A 20,982-nucleotide genomic window follows, 5' to 3' on the forward strand; every position below is an offset into this window, starting at 1 on the left:
TTCAGTGTTTCAATGAAAGGATATCTGTATGTATAAATGCCATCTGGTTTTATTAGGCGTTTCCTACTATTCCACAAGGAACAGAAAAAAACATGAGGCTGTCAGAGTGACAGCAAACCGAATTTTCCTGTAGAGGTAGAACCCTGAACAGTTGAGCAAGTATGGATACTACATTTAAGCTTAAAACAGCTCTGAATTTGGATTGTGATTGAATATTTGACACAGCATAGGTTTGTGACTCAAAATGAATGTGGTCAAAGAACTGAAATATTTGAAATTGGACATTTACCTATTATGGTCCAATTTCCAAAATCTAAGTACATATTAGAATCAGCATATCAAAGAAACCCAAGAATTCAATTTTTGATGAAATCAGACAAAAGTTTAATTTAGGACCCTTTGGACCTCGATGTGGACCAATTTGATAAAGGAGCCCACAATCCAAAATCTCTCAATACATGGTTACATTCAGCATTTCAAAGAACCCCATAAATTCAATTTTTGTTGAATCAAACAAAGTTTAATTTTGGACCCCGATTTGGACCAACTTGAAAACGGCCCAAAAATCTAATATTTAAATACAGGTTTAGATTCAGCATTTGAAAGAACCCTATATATATTTAATTTATGTTGAAATGAAACACAGGTTAATTTTATCCATAATATTTTCTGTGCAAAGGGAAATAACTCAAACTGGATAAATAGTTCTCTAAAATAAGAAATGATGCAATTTTTCAAATTATAATCAATAATATAATAACAACAACCAGTGATGACTAAGTTCTCTAAAATTAGATATGATTTAACACTCAAACATTGTTAGAATCAGCATATCAAAGAACCAAAGAATTCAATTTTTGATGAAATTAAACAAAAGTTTAATTTAGGACCCTTTGGACCTCAATGTGGTATTATCTTATTAATAATGAAAAGAAATACAGGTTTAGATTAAGCATTTCAAAAAACCCTATATATATTCAATTTATGTTGAAATCAAACACAGTTTAATTTTGGACCCCGATTTGGACCATCTTGAAAACTGGGCCCAAAATCAGAAATCTAAATATATGTTTATTAATAGACAATATAAGCTTAGTTTTTAAAGGAGTTGACTTCATCAAAAAAAAATATATAGCATTCAGAAAATTAGTTTTTACAGAATAACAAACAAACTTGCCACAAAATTCTTCAAACAATTTACCAAAGAAAAGAAGAAAAAAATCCAAAATTTTATTTATCATTAATACAATGTCTTTTCAAAATCTATAAAACTTATCAGTAACAAGAAATAATTGTAACAGGATGCTGTTACAAAGTCTCCCAAACAAAGCTCCAATAATTCGTTATTCCCATGTTCGCATGACATTGGGCAAAGTCCAGTACAAATTGGTTTGTGATATGCATAATCGACGCCTATGGATTGACCCTGTATGTCATTCAAATCTTCTTGACCGTTTACAAGTTCTCAAACAGGAGGGGGTGGGGGTGACTCCAGGGGACTCGCCTTTTATTACATTGGATTTGTTTTATTGTCCCATATAAGAATATATATGGTTTCGGGGTGGGGATCTTGACCGTTTACAAGTTTTCAAAAAGAAGGGGGGTGGGGGTGACCCCCCTGGACTTCCCCTATATTTCATTTGATTTGTTTTATTGTCCCATACAAGAATATATATGGTTTAGGGGTGGGATCTCGACTGTTAACAAGTTTTCAAAAAGAAGGGAGTGGGGGTTACCCCCGTGGACTTCCCCTATATTTCATTTGATTTGTTTTATTGTCCCATACAAGAATATATATGGTTTAGGGGTGGGGATTTCGACCGTATACAAGTTCTCAAACAGGAGGGGTTGGGGGTGACTCCAGGGGACTCGCCTTTTATTACATTTGATTTGTTTTATAGTCCCATACAAGAATATATATGGTTTCGGGGTGGGGATCTTGAACGTTTACAAGTTTTCAAAAAGAAGGGGGGTGGGGGTGACCCCTCCTGGACTTCCCCTATATTTCATTTGATTTGTTTTATTGTCCCAAACAAGAATATATATGGTTTAGGGGTGGGGATCTCGACCGTTTACAAGTTTTCAAAAAGAAGGGGGTAGGGGTTACCCCCGTGGACTTCCCCTATATTTCATTTGATTTGTTTTATTGTCCCATACAAGAATATATATGGTTTTGGGGTGGGGATCTTGACCGTTTATACAAGTTTTCAAAAAGAAGGGGGGGGGGGGGATGAACCCGGGGACTCCCCCAATATTTCATTTGATTTGTTTTATTGTCCCATACAAGGATATAATGGTTTAAGGGTGGGGATCTCGACCGTTTACAAGATCAAAGCACATTCTCAAATTGAAGGGGGAAGGGGGTAGGAATATATATGGTTTAGGGAGACTTAATTATCTACAAAATGTCTAATAATGAACAGTAAATTTCAAACTTCATTTATACAGTCCTACTAGTAAATTTCAAACTTTATATATACAGTCCTACAGATTTATCAGGAAACAGAAAATTTTCAAATAAATCTGTCACACCAATGATTATCATATGCTAAGATATCTAATTAATAATGAAAATCATACTTGCAAATCTGAAGGGTTATTTCCCTTTGAACAGAACTATGGTTTAACATAGTACTCTAACATTACATATATAATAATTAATAATGTAATTTACTTCAGAATGTCTAATCAAATAGCTTATAATCATCACCACTTAGGAAATAGAAAATTTTCAAATAAATCTGTCACTCCAATTTTTATTGTGAGATAAGACATTTACTTAATGCTTAGTCATAATATGATAACAAGAGAAAAATATTTAAAAATACCACTTTTGGATATTAAAAATGGCGATAACTCAAAAAGGAGAAATACTAAAATCGTGAAAATTGAACTTGATCTTCATTTAGTCACAAGAAACAACATATCTAAATTTGAAAAAAAATCCACAGCGTTTTCATGTTATTGAAGAGACACTGTTTGGCAGCCACTCGTCCGCCCGCCCGCTCACCGTACATCCCCAAATCAATAAAGGATATTTCCTTCGAAAGTCTGGTTAAAAACTGTTATTCATTAGTATTACCACTATTTCCCTTATGATGTGTGTGCTTAAAACAAATTACTGTACATACAAATATCTTTGACTGTTCCATTCAATTATCAAGATGCTTGATTTCTTGATTGACAACATATTTGTTACGTTTGGAGGACATGTTTTTCAACAAACAATCGGCATCCCCATGGGAACCAACTGTGCCCCTCTTCTAGCTGACTTGTTCCTTTATTCATATGAGGCTGACTTCATACAGGAGCTTCTTAGGAAACAAGAGACTCTCAAGAGCCTGAATCGCTCACCTGTATTTCAGAGGAGAAGATTTTTAAATGTTAGCAAACTTTATGAACAAATTGTGTAAAATTGTCTTTAAAGGGCAATAACTCCTTAAGGGGTCAATTGACAATTATGGTCATAATTAACTTTTTTGTAGATCTTACTTTGCTGAACATTATTGCTGCTTACAGTTAATAATTATGTATCTATAATAATATTCAAAATAATAACAAAAAAACTGCAAAATTTTGTTAAAACTACCAATTCGGTGGCAGCAACCCAACAATGGGTTTTTCGATTCATCTGAAAATTTCAGAGCTGATAGATCTTGACCAATTGAACAATTTTACCCCCCTGTCAGATTTGCTCTAAAAGCTTTAGTTTTTGAGATATAAGCCCAAAACTGCATTTGACCCCTATGTTCTATTTTTAGCCATGGCGGCCATGTTTGTCGATGGATCAAAACTTCGGATACAATTTATAAACAAGATACCCTAAGTTTGGAGGTATTTGGCCCAGTAGTTTCAGAGGAGAAGATATTTGAAATAGTTTACGACGACAGACAACGACAGCGACAGACGACGATGGACGCCAAGTGATGGCATAAGCTCACATGGGGCCCTTTGGGCCCCGGTGAGCTTAAAAGAAAAGAAGTTAGCAGTATCCGTTAACTTTACTTTCCGCTACATAGATGTTGTTCTCTCACTAAATAATTTAAAATTTGGTGACTATGTTGAACGCATCTATCCCATCGAACTTGAGATAATGGATATAACAGATAAAGTTAAGACTGCCTCATATCTTAACTTACATCTAAAAATTGACTATAAGGGTCTGTTTAAAACAAAACTTTACGACCAAAGAGATGATTTCAGGTTCCCAAATGGGAACTTCCATTTTTATGTAGCAACATCCCAGCAGCGCCTACATACAGAGTATATATCTTCCATTTGATACAATAATCTAGGGCTTGTATTTCCTATCATGATTTCCTTGATAGAGGGTTGCTGCTCACAAGGAAGCTTTTAAGTTCTAAGTGGTGAAGTTGAAATCATACCTTCATAAATTTTACGACACCATCACGAGTTGGTTGACCATTATGGAATATCCGTTTCACTGATGATAGCAGATATATTCCAAATGTCGTAATCATATTCCCATCTCCTTTTCCCGAATGTGACCTACAGAATTAGACTTTTATTACCGGGTTTGCACTAACATGAGCAACACGACAGGTGCCACATGTGGAGCAGGATCTGCTTACCCTTCCAGAGCACCTGAGATCATCCCCCTTTTTTGGTGGGGTTCATGTTGCTTAGTCTTTAGTTTTCTATGTTGTGTTATGTGTACTGTTGTTTGTCTGTTTGTCTTTTTCTTTTTTAGCCATGGCGTTGTCAGTTTATTTTCAACTTGTGAGTTTGAATGTCCCCTTGGTATCTTTCGCCTCTCTTTAACAACTAGTCATATATCTTTTTTAAAATTCAAGATATATACATATCAAATGCTTTATAATAGCAAATTTTATAGAAGTTTAAAATTGTAAGTTATAATACAGGCAGTACTTATTGTTTCCATATAAATATATAAAAACTTTTGTACAGTGCAACATAAATATACTACGAGTTCTTAATATTTCAAATAACGAAGAGATAAACAATTACCTATGAATGTGCAAATAACCTCCTGTAACAGCTGGATTGATTGATGCAAGCTTATTATTCAGTGGCAAATATTACATGCATATTAATGTCAATTCCAGAAGCTGTTGTGCATTAAATTACAATATTTATCAAATGTAAATTCAAATTCTGTGAAAAAATAATGAGAACAGTGAAGATTATTCATATATTTATTTTCATACAATTCCAATGGAATTTTGAATACTTCTAAAAATCAAAATAATCATAAAAGACAACATATCAATTATTAAAGATATTTCTTGAACCATCATGTCCATTTTTGGTAAAGTTGGTAAGCTGTTTCAGAATATCTTCTTTAAAGGTCAATTATCTTATTCATAAAACAATGATTCTTGTAAAGATGATGTTAACCTTACTTTAAACATAAATCAATCCAGTAAAACCTGCAGATGCACATGTTTCTAATGAATACAGCTGATATGATAGATTTTTTGGATATCAGTTAAACAGAAACTAATGAAAAGCAGAAAATAATTAATGATTAATTTATAAGGCCTTCAGATTGAAATAAATAAAGACAAATCTGTTTGAAGGGTTTTGATAGTTTTAGTATGGAAGATTATACACCATCCAAAACTAACCTATGTTATTTCATTTCCCTATTACAAAGTTCTATCAAAAAATAAATAGACACAAATAACACACATGGTCAATAATCAAATTTCAATTTTCTAGGAGTCATAAATTGTTTAACAATGTCATCTGTCAGCTGGGACCTTCTTTGTCTATGTTCACCTACTATTTTCTGTAATATTTCTATCAGTTCTTTCTTTAAGTAACCCGTTAAAAGTTCTCCACTTGTGTAAGTCTGAAAAATAAGTACATTATTTTATCACAAAGTATAAAGCCAATACATGTTAAATTTTAATCTTTTTTAGTCCAGGGATACAGTGAAGGATTGCAAGATTTCATACTAGCAGCAGTTTAAGTAGTTTGTGCTTGCCAACAGTAACTGTAAGCAATCTTTGATGGTGTATATATAGATTTTACCACTGCATTGAGTGTGATACAATAAGATGTGTTCTTTTTATGTAACGTCATCAGACACAGTTGCCTTTTTTCATGACGTCGCAATAGCAAATTCAAGGGAAAGCAAGAAAATCTGACCTCATAACTGAATTTTGACCTTTCATGTTTGATCATATACTTATTTATGGATTAATTTTTGTGTTTTGTTTAACACTAGCAAATTAGCTAGGTATTTTATAGATTGGAAAACAGATTTTTAGTTTATCAAAGACTGAGTAGTGACCACTCAACTTGCAGACAAACTCTTATTACAAATATATGAGTCCAGAATAGACAAGAGGGATAGAAATGTACAAGACAATATAGGCACAAACATAATTCATGTTCGTTTGAACATTGTTAGTTAGTTTAGATGTTAAATGTTCTACACAAAAACTAAAAAAAGTCAAACGGTCCCATGTACTTAATTTTAAATGAACAATAATTAGATAACTTAATATTTAAATCATTACAAATTTCTAAGTAACTTGAGCATGGTTGAGAGGAGGGATACCAGCAATACTTCTGCACCTGTAAACCAATTGTCAAAAAAAGATATCCAATGTCCCTGTGTTGCACATATTTTATCTGTCCGAGGGCTATAAGTACAAATATATTTTTTTTAGTATGTTATATCATTTTATGAATATCTTAAGAAAAATGGAGGCTTGAGAGCCTTTACAATGCAACTTTCCATATAATTAATATTTCCAAGGGGCATAGTTGACTTCACCTTTGATATGAATTTCATTAAAATCTGGCAAGAATTGTGCTGTACATGTGAGATCGCTTACAAGACCCGACAGATGGACAGACAGATGCCCCATATTTTTATTGTCCCCCGCAACGACTCACTTTTATCAAGCTTCATGACATTCATCATTGGGTAAAAAACTGGTTACAGTTGAAAAGTCCTGTATAAACAAATTGATAGAAAATAGGTGATTTACCAAATAATATTTGCTATTTAAAAATGTTATTAGTAATAGTAATTCAATAACTTACTTTTCTAATTTCCTCTAGTCTGTTGTCATCTTCTAAGAAAAATGTTAAGTACTGGTAAGAAACATCCACATCACAGTTACCTCCCTTCTCTTTGTGTTCTTCTACTGTTGTGCCACCACCAGAGAATGCATATTTATTTATCTGTAAAAGGTATTGATACATATTTATAACTATGCCTTTTAGCTAAACTCACATAGGAAGATGCAAATGTAAAAAGGAGAAATAAATTGGGTCAGATACATGTAGATTATCAGGATATCTTCTTAATATTGACATCATAAAATATCATATTTAAGTCACAACATTCAAAAGTCATAATTGACTACATTATGATGAGTTGAGCAGAATGATGAAAGAAATCTGAAATATTAAAATATGTTACGGGCATAGGACATTTGTGCGAAAATAAAAAATGCACATAGGGTCATTTGAGCGCCAACATCATAGTACATTTTAGCGCCGTAATATTAACCTGACCTGGAGTCGGTTTCACAAAAAAACTTACGACTAAGATTGATCGTAAGTATACTGAATTGTTCATGACTTACGATCAATCTTAGTCGTAAGTATTTTTTTGAAACCGATTCCTGGATTTTCAAATAGGATGTTTGAGCAAATTTTCATGTGATACTTTTATATGAATTATGAAAATATTTTTAAAAAGTAAGAAAAAAAGAGTAAGTTTCTAAAATAAATATATTTGTCAAATTACAATATGTGACTTACATCAACATTCGGAGTTTGAATATTGATGCACCTCAGAGCCGAACAGACAAGGAGAAGAAAACAGAATCTCCTGGACTAGCATTTGCGGTACTGCCAGCAGGAAATATCAATCAATATTAAATTATGTCAGAAGCCTAGGATTTAAATTTCAAGCCCTAACTGACTTGTAAATAATGCCATTGCCAAGTTTTAAGTTTTATGACAGTGCTATTTTTTTTTTACAATTAAAAGATGTTATTAAAACTTTGTGCGTTATAATCTCCACATTTAATCAATAAAAAATCTTTTATCTGTTATTAAAAAGGTTTGAATCCATATTAGTTACCTTGGTCTTAATTTGCTTGTCAGTATCTGTTAAGAAAATAGATGAATTGGGGTCACTTGCACTCATTTTAGTTTGTGCTCCTTGTAGGGCTGGGAAGAAAGTAGAGTGCATTAAAGCTGGCTTTGAATAGCCCAATCTTGGTGCTACATCTCTGGTCATTCTGAAGTATGGATCCTAGAAAATAAATACACTAATTACATGAGAAATCATAAAAAAAATTTAAATCATGTAATATCAAAACATGACTTTCTCAGGTTTAAAGATGGTTCATTAGTACTTCAATCTTTTGCCATCTCCCATTATATTTTTACAATCAAAGATATATATACCGGTAGTATGATCACCAGCTAAAGTTGGAAGAATGCTGTTTCATTTATCAAATATCTTTTTCATTTATAAATGGATTTCTTTTTTCACTGAATTGTTTATTCCCATCCAGCATGTTTTCTTGGAGATACCTCTCATGTACTGCATTTTTAATGCTTGGCGTCAAAAATTCTTTTTCTATGACGGCAAATATTACAGAAATGGGAGGAACTCATGTTTATACAAGTGAGGGAACACCAATTTTAATCAAAATAATGTAGTGTCTTGATATAGATATATATCAATTCATAATATAAATAGAATAATTTTTACCTGATCTATTGCACAAGGGATGAGACATGGAATATTAGTTTTGTTGTTGAATATCTGTGGAAATGATGAACTGAAGCTGGGTGCTGCCTGAATGGAAGGAAAACTGATCTTTCCTATACATGTACTGTCATCAAAACCAAATATACCCTTCACTTGATTATATGTCACTAACTTCTGCGTTCTTAACATATTTCTATAAAAAGCAGGACTTTGTCTGAAAAACAAATGAACAATACAAATAAAATCTATGAAACCATGCATCCATAAGGATCCACCTATGCCACACTAGCGTTGTACAATACTACCAACCAGAATGAACGAATACACAGACCTTATCGAAAGATTCTCGATCATTGCATGAAATGATCGCAAAATTTTACACACCACCAGAAGAAAGAAGGAGAGATATGGAAACAGATGCAACCATAGGAAAATACATATAAGGAGCCCTCTATTACGGAAAATTAACATACAACACATTAGTACACAATCCTGGTAGTCAAATGTAATTGGAATACCAGGCAACCCATTCAGAGAAAAGAAAACAGAATGAACCACAGGAACCACACACAATATTTATGATGCCAAATTTGATCCGTTGACACTTTATTAACAAATTAAATATTTACAGATCTACCACGAGTTTTATAATTTCCAATACCAGCAGCAATCATACATCTCATAATATTCACAATGCAATTGGAAGCAGTACCTCCTAGAGCAAAGCCAGTTGAATTGGTACGGAAATACCAGTGAGGTGATTTCCATTTGGGAAATTAAACTGAACATTTTATCATCCCCTTTCATCATCTCTATAACAATACCACTAGGAACCTCCAATGAGACTGTACAAGACGGGTGTGAATAGCAGCCAACCACAATTTATAACTTTATTGACTTACTTCTACTTTCTAATCAAGTTAACTATTTTTATTTTTATTTTACTTTCACTGTCTTTTTTTATGGATAACGTCTTCATAACAACCATTATTGTAACATTGCTTCCTATTTACGGCAATAACCCTAAAATTTGTATTTCACTGTTTTATTTCATATGTATATACTTGTCCTGAATACGCCATGCTTGCTGGCGAAACATGTTGACCATTAAAACTATTACTTTGGGGTAATTTATGAGTGTTGTTGTCTTTAATGTTGATATATTCTTACTTTTTGAAAGACAACAACTGTGAATACCTAGAGGTATCCACTCTATTTTACCCTACCGCATGATCACCACCTCAGGTGTTGGTTCTCTTAAACAATTACAATACAAATTAAAGTTTAAATCTGAAATGTAACTCTTCTGAAACAAACTGTTCTTTAAATCTAAAAACTTAATCAACGCTTTTCAACAGAATAGCAGATGCACAACAATGTTATGTCCTTTAACAGAATATTTGCAAGTTTAGTTTAATTTTGTCAAACTATTTTCAAGGAATTGGGCATTAACAAAAAGTGATACAGATGACTCTTTCAACACAAGAAGACAGAAGTGATCCCCATGTGTTGCTACAGCATCTCTTTCTGGCTACACAACAATAATTGATGTCAACATGACATGATTTTTTTATTAGTTATTATTAGCTTTGAACTAGCTGTCAGTAACTGCTAGTACTCTCAGATCTGTACTTTGTGTCTTTTTTGTTTTAGGGATGTATAACTACATCGTCAGGTTCGGTTTGTGTTTTTGTTAGATGGTTTTATGCTATGTAATGATCTGATGAGTTAAGCCCTTTTTCAACTGATTTTTTTATTGTTGTACTGTTACACCACTGTCCCAGGTTAAAAGGAGGGCTGGCCCCTTTAAACATGTGTAACCCCACCACACTCTATATGTGCTTGTCCATGTCAGGGCCTTTTATAGCGAACTATGCGGTATGAGTTTTTCTCATTGTTGAAGGCTGTACAGTTGCCTATAATTGCTTACATCCACTTCATTTTAACTGTGGTGGATAATTGTCTCATTGGCAATCATACTACATCGCCTTATTTTTATAATGACCACAGACATAGATGCCATCATCAAACAAGAGCAAAGTGCCACTTTGAAAAAATGGGAACTTTTTTAAAGTAATATATTTGTAGTCAACTTTGGCATGTAATAATGGCGATAAAACGATTAAGATTTTAGCGAGAAAGAGAATGTTAGGATTCAAGATTAGTGTAATGATAAACTACTGTGTTATGATAGTAAACTCTGTGTTATGTTTAACCATTCGTTTTCACATACTTACGTTATATATTCTAAATCACTAAATATAAAGGTTTTCTCAACATCAAAACCTAAGGCAATTATATCTTTGGCATTTTCAAAGGAAAGTCTGTTAGCTTCTTCTAAAGTAAGATCCTTCCATAAAAACTTTTCATCATCTGTCAACTGAACAACTAATGGAACATCAAATGCTTCTTGAAGCCATCTAAAATTAATTTTAAATTCAATAAATTTATAGAATAAACAAGCATTCTGAGAGTATTGCATGGCAATACATAGTCCCCTACCGGGTAAAAATTCATTTTACTGGAACAAAATGCTAACTTGTTCTATAACTCGTCATGGTGTAAACAAAAAGTAAATATCATGTCAATATCTTCAAGCATGACTAAAAACAGAGCGGAAAACTGATTATATGAGTGAAAAAAACATTAGATATGATTAATAGTTCTCTAAAATTAGATATGATGTAATACAGTGTATATCTATTTTCAAATTATAATCAAATGTAATTAATAGTTCAAAATATTTTTTCTTTCATTTGTCACAAACTAATATAGATTTGTAACTTGTCCATAAAATGTCAACAACTTTTATCTACACAATGTAATGTATTGAAATATATTCATTAAAAAAATAGATTATTATCTAATTAAAGGATTTCTCTTCATAATTTTTTTTTATAGAAAATTAGTTTATACTAAATAACAAACAAACCTAACAAAAAATTCTTCAAAAATTTAACAAAGAATGTCTTTTAAAAAATGAGTTATCTCCCTTTGTACAGAAATATGGTTTAACATAGTACTCTAACATTAGATATGGTCCAGAGTTATGGTCCATAACTCTGGACTAAATCATCAGACCGGAACAAAATTTAAACTTAATCTATAACTTGTCATGATAAAACTATATACCAAATATCAAATCAATATCTTCAAGAATGAAGAAAAAAAGTGTGGAAAGCTGATTTGCTGGACTGACGGATGGACAGACGGACGGAGTGCAATCCTAAAGTCCCCTTCGACTTCGTCGGTAAGGGACTAATAAATGGGGGATGTGTCCATGGGACACAGATGATGCCACCGCTTGCATATCATATAAAGTTATTAAGGGACATAACTGAAGAACGGTAAAAGTGATGCTACCCAAATTTATTATTAATCTGAGTTTTGTAGTAATATGTATTGTGTATATGTTTCATAACATTTGGTTGAGGCAAACTTAAGTTAGCGAACGGAAACGAAATATTCAGCAATTTTCCTTTTGTAAAGGGGCATAATTCTAGAACGGTAAAAGTGACACCATCGAAAATCAAACTTGATCTGTATTTTGTGGTAATAAGCATTGTGTATAAGTTTCATACCATTTGGTTGAGGCAAACTTAAGTTAGAGAACGGAAACGAAAAATTCAGCAATTTTTCCTTTTGTAAAGGGGCACAACTCTAGAACGGTTAAAGTGACACCACCAAAATTCAAACTTGATCTGTGTTGTGTGGTAATAGGCATTGTGTATAAGTTTCATAACATATGGTTGAGGCAAACTAAAGTTAGAGAACGGAAACCAACTTTGGGACGTACGGACAGACGGACAAGGGTAAAACTTAATGCCCCCTCTGCTACAGCGGGGGCATAATTAACGTGGATGTCCATATTAAGACATTGAAATTGGAAATTGATGCTTCTCCATCTGCATCCCGTGGTCTTCTTCCAACCAGCAGTAAAACCCTTGCTAAAGTGAGGCGTCTGTTTGGCTGTGCAGAATGTAATATATCAAGAAACGTTAAGTCAGATTTGGGATTTGAAATCCAATGCCTCAGGTAGAAAGAGTGCCAAGCTCTCTGCACATTAAGAACCCTTGCAACAACTATTTGAGGAGTCTGTAAGTGACCTGTTGCAAGGGTTAATTTCTGACCCTATCCAATATACTGTGGATTCATTTATTTTCGTGGGTACCAATTTTCGTGGATTGAGGAAAACTTACATTTTCGGGGATATTTGATTTTGTGGTTTTGCCAAAGTCTGCACAAATTCCTATAGAAAATTCTTGGACATTGGAATTCCTGGTTTTTTGGTAACCATGAAATCAACAAAATTTGGTATCCAACATAATCCAACGAATAATAATGAATCCACAGTACCCTTTCTTTCAGTGCCATTCCAAATTCCCGTAAAATATGCCACTTCACCCTCTATTGCAGGATCTAAATTTGGTTTTTATTATTAATTCAATCTCTTTCTGGACATGCACGAAATATTTGCCATTGGACTTAAACCATACAACAATCAATCTTCATCATCCAACAAACTTCATTTATGTGGTAGATCAAATTAGAGTTGTATCAGATATACTGAGTAAAAAAAGGTTAAGCAGCATACATTCTAATTTAAAATCTTTGAAATAAAATTTGAATTTGTCAATTAAAAATTTGCATCTGATGATTTATTTTCTTTCGTTACATTAATTGATTTATTGTTTTGTTTAGAAGTATAACTATTTTTTTAAAATCAGATATCAAAATAATTTGTTGCAAAACTCAGTATACAAAATACTGTATTTGAGAAGGAAGACATGTCCTCAATGCTGCATGTACTTTTGCAGTAAACATGTTAATATTTGACTCAGCATGTTCGTTAAGTAGAAAGCAGAGTATGTGATATGAAAATTAACATGATAGCATTCTGAAAATGTTTTAATCCTTCTTACTTACATAAAAGCTGACACATAAACATAGATTTTCTACAGTGTAAATGCAATAATATTGTACATGTATAATAACTAATTTGTTATGTTAAAAAATGTTCATAATTTAATGATTGATTTCTTACTTTGTAAAGATAAATGGTATTAAATGTCCAAGATGCATTGCTTCAGATGAAGGCCCACGACCTGTATAGAGGTAAAATGGTTTCTTCTGTTCAACAAGATTTAATATCTGGTGCATATCTCTGAAATATAAAATTGTTATGTTTTACTCATTACTACTATTTTTCCATTAAATATTAGAAGAATCAGTAGTTTCAAATAGACTATAGAAAAAGGTTGTTGGTGATGTTATGTATAACAGTATTGAAACCCTGTAACTATTATATTTCATTTCTTTCCACTGTTCACTGAATATATTTGTAATAAATGCATCAGTCTTTAACAAATGTCAGAATGTATTAAGTTGTCTGCATTGAATGATATGTGAATGATTAATTTTCAATGCCAATACTTTCGTGAAACTGACATTCATTAACTATTTTAAATTCATACATATAATTTAGTGGAATAATAACAAAACAACTCATATTAACATATTAAATCAAATAATTTTGAACATTCTGTAGACATGCATACAAATGTCTAAATGTCAGACCGTCCAACTGTCTATTGTTTGTGAATTTTCTTACTAGGACAATTTTGCTGTTGATGGATGGTACGGTATACTGTGGTATGCCATTTATATTTACATTTATATATAATATAAATATAAAAGCCCCTAAAAAAATGTTTTTCTTACTTGTGGGTGATAAAATAATACCTTACCTCTGAGAGAAAAATACTCCTCTTTTCAGAAAATGATGAGCTGGTTTTCCAGTAACATTTTCTATTCTTTTTATGAGTTCCTCATCAACCTTTGAACTTCCAAATCTCTCTGAAAATTAATACATTACACAATTAAATTATACAAAGGATCCTTCACAACAGCAAATAATCATTGTGTTTGATCTACAAGTAACTGATTTTTTTTAATCACATAATATACCTTCAAATGTATTACAACTGAAACTAGAGGCTCTAAAGAGCTCTTAAGTGTTGCTCACCTACATGTAGGTCTATGAGCATCTTCAACAATAGACACTCCTCAACATTATAGACTGGGATATTATTCATGACTAAAATCTCTTTTTTTTGTTGATCTTGTATTACTGATAATTTTTTCTCTTTAATTCTTTCCATATTCTATATGTTTGCCCAAAAGACAAAAAAGGGTAAAAAAAAATATTGTTATTTGGGGACAATAACTCCTATAAGAAGACAACTGATGATTTCAGTAATACTGACTTATTTGAATATCTTGTCTTCCTGGTCATTTTTGCTATCCATCCATTATAATTTTCAAACTAATAGGCAAAAACGCCACAAATTGGTAAAATTGTCATTAAAGGGCCATAACTCAAATCATGATTGAACTGACGATTTCAGCTATTCAACTTGGTTTTAGATCTTTTCTAAATGCTGAACATTTTATTCAAGTTTCTATCTATTTATTATAGTTTTCAAGATAATAGTACAAGTATGCTTCTGTACTGCCAGAGTCCTAAAAATAAAAAGATTATAGTAATCCCATTCCTGTTTTCCTTTTTTACAGCATTTTTTTGTAAAACAACATAAAGAAGAATACAATTTCTCACAAATTGTATATCTGAAAGTGTTTCAACTTACTTTTAAAAAGGGCATGTTACATGTTTTTTTTTATTCATGAAAGGGACACTTTATGGGAGATGTTGACAGCAGAGGGACACAAACAATTTTCTTAAGGATGTTTATCTGATGAGCTAACTACATTAACGGTATTAATTTTTCTGCACCAAAAATTTCTAGAATCAATCTTTTTTCTTAACCTGATTTTTGGGTTTCTATGACTGTAAGAAAGTAATTGATGGAGAAAAAATCATATAGTGGTGCACTTCTTTTTTTGCTACGTCCATTTGAAAGTACACAATTTTAATGATTTCCCAATTTTTACCCATTTTTGGGCTATTATCATGAAAAAATCACAGTTCTACAATTAAACTTTTTTTCATACTTTCACTACAGATGAAGTGGACCAATCTGAATAAATTTAGCTTAAAAATAAATGTGGATAGTGTCCACATGTGGACACAGATGATGCCCCCGCTTGCATATCATATAGTTATAAAGGGACATAACTGAAGAATGGTAAAAGTGACACTACCCAAATTTGAACTTGATCTGAGTTTTGTGGTAATAAGCATTGTGTGCAAGTCTCATAACATTTGGTTGAGGCTAACTTAAGTAGAGAACAGAAACTAAAAATTCAGCAATTTTTCTATTTGTAATGACGCATAACTCTAGAACGGTTGTGTATAAGTTTTACAACATTTGGTTGAGACAAACTAAAAAATTTAGCAATTTTTATGTTTATAATGGGACATAACTCTAGAATGGAAAAAGTGTTGCCACCTAATTTCGTACTTAATCTGTATTATGTAGTAATTAGCATTGTGTATAAGTTTCATAACATTTGGTTGAGGCAAACTCAAGTTAGAGAACTCAAACAAAAAAAATATACTTGATCTTTACTGAGTTTTGTTGGAATGAATATTGTGTATAGGTTTCACAATGTTTGGCTGGGGAAAACTTCAGTTACAGAATGGAAACTAAAAAATTTTGCAATCTTTCTATTTATAAAGGGGCATAACTCAATAATGGTTATAAAGTGACACTACCCAAATTCAACTTGATCTGTGTTTTATCAGTGGTAGTCAAAATTAAACATTGCATTGTATAAAGCATTGATTGTAGTTGATTCAACTATAATCATGGTCAACGGAAGATAACTCCAATTTTAAAAATATATTATATAAACTTGATATTTAGAAGAAAATAAAAATTTTGCAATTTTTCCTTTTATAAAGGGGCATAACTCTAGATCGGTTAAAGTGACACCACCAAAATTCAAACTTGATCTGTGTTTTGTGGTAATAAGCATTGTGTATAAGTTTCATAACATTTGGTTGAGGCAAACTTAAGTTAGAGAACGGAAACTAAAAATTTTGCAATATTTCCTTTTATAAAGGGGCATAACTCTAGATCGGTTAAAGCGACGCCACCAAAATTCAAACTTGATCTGTGTTTTGTGGTAATAAGCATTGTGTATAAGTTTCATAACATTTGGTTGAGCCAAACTCAAGTTAGAGAACGGAAACCAATTTCGGGACGTACGGACGGACGTACGTACGTACGTACAGACGGACAAGGGTAAAACTTAATGCCCCCTCCGGTACGGCGGGGGCATAAAAATAGAGGTAGGTGTTAATATTAGAAAGTTTTATAAAATTTTGTGGTTTTATCGTGTCAAATTGACCATGCTGTAAATTTTGTAAATTTGGGATTTTTCACTTTTTTTAGAACCAATAGCATATCATTTCAACTTCTTTGTTATAAATGATTGAAAAAATTCATATCTGAAAAATTTGAAAAGATAAAATTGATATGGGATGTACATTTTTTTGGTAAAATCATTTTCTTGTACCCTTCATCCATTTTCTCAACATTTTGGCTGATGAGACTGACTGGATTGGTTATAAAATTTGAAAATTTTATTACTAAAAAAATATTTAATTGTAAAAACACAATTTTTTCACAGAGTTTAGTTTGATTATAATATTTTTTAAATTCATTGATATTTTCCACTTGTATCACATGTTTTGGAAATAATTCCAGAACGAGATTTCAACGAGACTGAAACATCAGAAAAATACATCTTCAAGACAAATGTAACATTTCTTGTAAAGACTTGGGTTGTTAAATTATATATGCATCTTATTGTTTCTTCTTCAAATTCCTAGAAATGTAAGAAATGAACATCACATGTTCAATTAAAAATTTGTATTCATATCTTGAAAAACTTTGAGCAGATTATAGTAAAATTTAACATCTAAATGTTTGCTTCTTCTGTCCAATGTACTGCTTATTAATGCTATTTGAATGATCATCACTTTCATGATAGAAACCCCTTTATCTGTTTTCTTACACAAGAATAATCTGTCTTTTAATTTAATTAAAAACTTTTATCAGCAGCAGTTTATATTTTAAATAAATATGTAAAAGCTTTTGAACGTCAAATATCATTTATTTTATAAGGAAGGAAATTTTAAGTGAAAAAACTCCATTATATTTCTTTAAAACTTCATCAGATTTTCCCCAGATAAGTTCTTGTTTTCTCCACCTTCTCTGAGTTATATTTTATGTAATTCATATACATGTAATAGCTCAAAATTAAAAACAAGAGTGCACATACTGAAATGTCTCGCCTCCTTTACTAATCATTGATATTATGTTGATAGTCCTAAATATAAAGCTTTATTACAACTGTCACATAAACTTAACATTAACCAAGTAAACTAAACATTGACCAATGAACCATGAAAATGAGGTCAAGGTCAGATGAACCATGCTAGGCAGGCATGTACAGCTAACAATTCTTCCATACAACAAATATGGTTGACCTATTGCTTATAGTTTAAGAAAAAAAGACCAAAACACAAAAACTTAACACTGAGCAATGAACCTTGAAAATGAGGTCAAGGTCAGATGACACCTGCCAGCTAGACATGTACACCTTACAATCATTCCATACACCAAATATAATAGACCTATTGCTTACAGTATAAGAAAAACAGACCAAAACACAAAAACTTAACTATAACCACTGAACCGATGAAAATGAGGTCAAGGTCAGATGACACCTGCCAGTTGGACATGTACACCTTACAGTCCTTCCATACACCGAATATACTAGACCTATTGCTTATAGTATCTGAGATATGGACTTGACCACCAAAACTTAACCTTGTTCACTGATCCATAAAATGAGGTCGAGGTCAAGTGAAAACTGTCTGACGGGCATGAGGACCTTGCAAGGTACGCACATACCAAATATAGTTATCCTATTACTTATAATAAGAGAGAATTTAACATTAAAAAAAATGTTAACTTTTTTTTAAAGTAGTCACTGAACCATGAAAATGAGGTCAAGGACATTGGACATGTGACTGATGGAAACTTCGTAACATGAGGCATCCATATACAAAGTATGAAGCATCCAGATCTTCCACCTTCTAAAATATAAAGCTTTTAAGAAGTTAGCTAACGCCGCCACCGCCGCCGGATCACTATCCCTATGTCGAGCTTTCTGCGATAAAAGTCGCAGGCTCTACAAAAAAGTGGTAAGGGGTTCTGCGAAACCCTGTGTTTCCCCTGCAAAGTTTGTCCAAGTTTCATAACGATCCATGAACAATGATGAAGGTTTACAAATTTATCAAATAAAAAAAAATTAATCCCAAACGGTCTGTAAATGTTTACTGTAAAAACTAATTCCATCTATCAGAAAAATACTGAAAAAGAAAAAAATATATTTTCAAAAGTTTGCTTCAGACATTTATCTCTTCTGCCAAAGTTTCATAATATTGTAGGTACAAAATGTAGGTTTGACAAAGTAATTGATGTGTAAGAAACTTTAACCCTAGACAGTATCTACTTGTTAACTTTAAAAAAACTTAACCCTAGTCAGTGTATAAAACTAAGTCCATTTATCAATAAAATACGGAATAATGAAATAAATGAAATAAAACTTTTCAAAATTTTGCTCTGGATACTGTATTTTGGTCATAAACAAGCTTCTGTTCAAATATTATAAAATTCTGCGAAGTTTGACAAAGTTATTTATGTCTAAAAAGCTTTAGCTGACTGAAACTAAATAATGACGCTGGAATCTAGGATCTCTATGTATCGTTTTTCGCAACATAACTGTAGCAGGCTCTATAAAAATGATTTAAAAAACAAAATCCCCGCTTGCATATAAACCTCATAATAGAGCATAACTTGAGAATGGTAAAAGTGATGCCACCCAAATTCAAATTGATCTGTGTTTTGTGGTATTAAGCATTGTGTTTATGTTTCATATCATTTGGTTGAGGCATACTAAAAATAGAGAACGGAAAGCAATTTCAGGACGTAAGTATGGGCGGACGGACTTACGGACAAGGGTAACACTTAATGCCCCCTCAGGTGACGACAGGAACATTAAATGTACAAAGTTATTTTATAAAACAAATATCACGAATCTTACTGACAACTTAAATAGAAGGGACAAAAGGAAAAAGGCACACTGAGGCTTTATAAGTTACGAAAATGCATTAAACTTATCAAAAAAAAGACACAACACAAAAGAAAAGGGGAATTATGCCAACAATAAAAAAGAACATGACACCATGACATACTATTTTGGTTAAGATTAAAATTAATTGCTATCTTATTTTTATATACCAAAAAAATTTTCACTTCCAGTCTGTGCACATTTTTTTTCAGGATTGCATGAGCTTACAATCACAAAAGTTCTTGAAACATTTAATTTTTTGAATATCCACTGCTTGTTTACGTATAATACAGATTCACATATAAAAAGAATATTTAGGAAAATTCATGTGATAATGCAAATTTAAGTAAATGCAGATTAATAACACACCAAGTTATATACCTACATCTGTTTTTAGCAAAATAAATATTAGATTATTTATAAATTATTCTTTAATGCTAGAAAAAGATTACCTGAAACTATCAAAATTAACACTGAATATGATTTGATGTATAAGTAATATTATAACATAACCAACGTCTGGAAGCTTTACAATTATTTCATTAATTTATATGTACAGTGTTATGCAATAAGTATTCATCACCTACAGAATTTGGCTATATACATGTATTTCAGGAGACAAATAATATATGTCTGATATTTCATATACATTTGTAATAACACATTTTTCAAAAACTTATTTAGAAGGCATTTATGGGTTGGAGTTTAAGTTTAAGAAATATTACTTTTTAGATTGTGTTTTTTTTCTATCCTCAAATAAAAGGGACTATACAATTAATATCTTCTTGCACAATGATGACACTACTATTTTGAATGTACATCACACAAACATTGCCAGAAGTTCATTAACAGAAAAAGAACTTCTGACAATATTTTTCAACAGAAAAGTAACAGACGTGTACAAATGACCTACTGATCAGTTTATCATAATCTACTCCTTTGTCTGAAGAACTCGCCACTTCCCATGGATTGACAACATCCTCTTCCAAATTTTTGGTAGTCATATTTTCTACTTTTGTCTCTAAACCATTTGTTTCTTCTGTCATTTTCACAAGTCAAATGCCAATGTGTTTACATTAGTTCCACGTGTAGTCCATCATACCGGAGTAACCACGATTTCCATTGGTTTAAAGTCCCCAAATTTA

At 32.0% G+C, this 20,982-nt stretch overlaps 1 protein-coding gene across 1 annotated transcript; it reads right to left on the minus strand.

Annotated features, from left to right (window-relative positions):
- Nucleotides 1-5,159: 5,159 nt before the first annotated feature.
- Nucleotides 5,160-20,954, minus strand: LOC127698574 (tryptophan--tRNA ligase, cytoplasmic-like). The gene is made up of 8 exons (XM_052202085.1): nucleotides 20,751-20,954; nucleotides 14,479-14,587; nucleotides 13,776-13,895; nucleotides 10,969-11,151; nucleotides 8,732-8,945; nucleotides 8,093-8,266; nucleotides 7,042-7,182; nucleotides 5,160-5,836 (listed from the first exon to the last, which is right to left on the minus strand). Exons 1-8 carry the CDS (start codon nucleotides 20,881-20,883, stop codon nucleotides 5,678-5,680), a joined length of 1,233 nt encoding a protein of 410 aa, XP_052058045.1. The 5' UTR covers nucleotides 20,884-20,954; the 3' UTR covers nucleotides 5,160-5,677.
- Nucleotides 20,955-20,982: the final 28 nt, after the last annotated feature.

This window comes from Mytilus californianus, unplaced genomic scaffold (genome assembly GCF_021869535.1).
Source record: "Mytilus californianus isolate M0D057914Y unplaced genomic scaffold, xbMytCali1.0.p SCAF_4, whole genome shotgun sequence".
NCBI classification, from domain to species: domain Eukaryota; kingdom Metazoa; phylum Mollusca; class Bivalvia; order Mytilida; family Mytilidae; genus Mytilus; species Mytilus californianus.

Bases quoted from the DNA above. Each gene is read 5' to 3' on its own strand.
- LOC127698574 (XM_052202085.1), bottom strand. From the start codon at position 20,883: ATGACAGAAGAAACAAATGGTTTAGAGACAAAAGTAGAAAATATGACT. The intron at 14,588-20,750 runs GTAGGTCATTTG...ATTAATTTTCAG, and splicing joins AGATTATGATAAACTGATCA to AGAGATTTGGAAGTTCAAAG. The intron at 5,837-7,041 runs GTAAGTTATTGA...CTTATTTTTCAG, and splicing joins GACTAGAGGAAATTAGAAAA to ACTTACACAAGTGGAGAACT.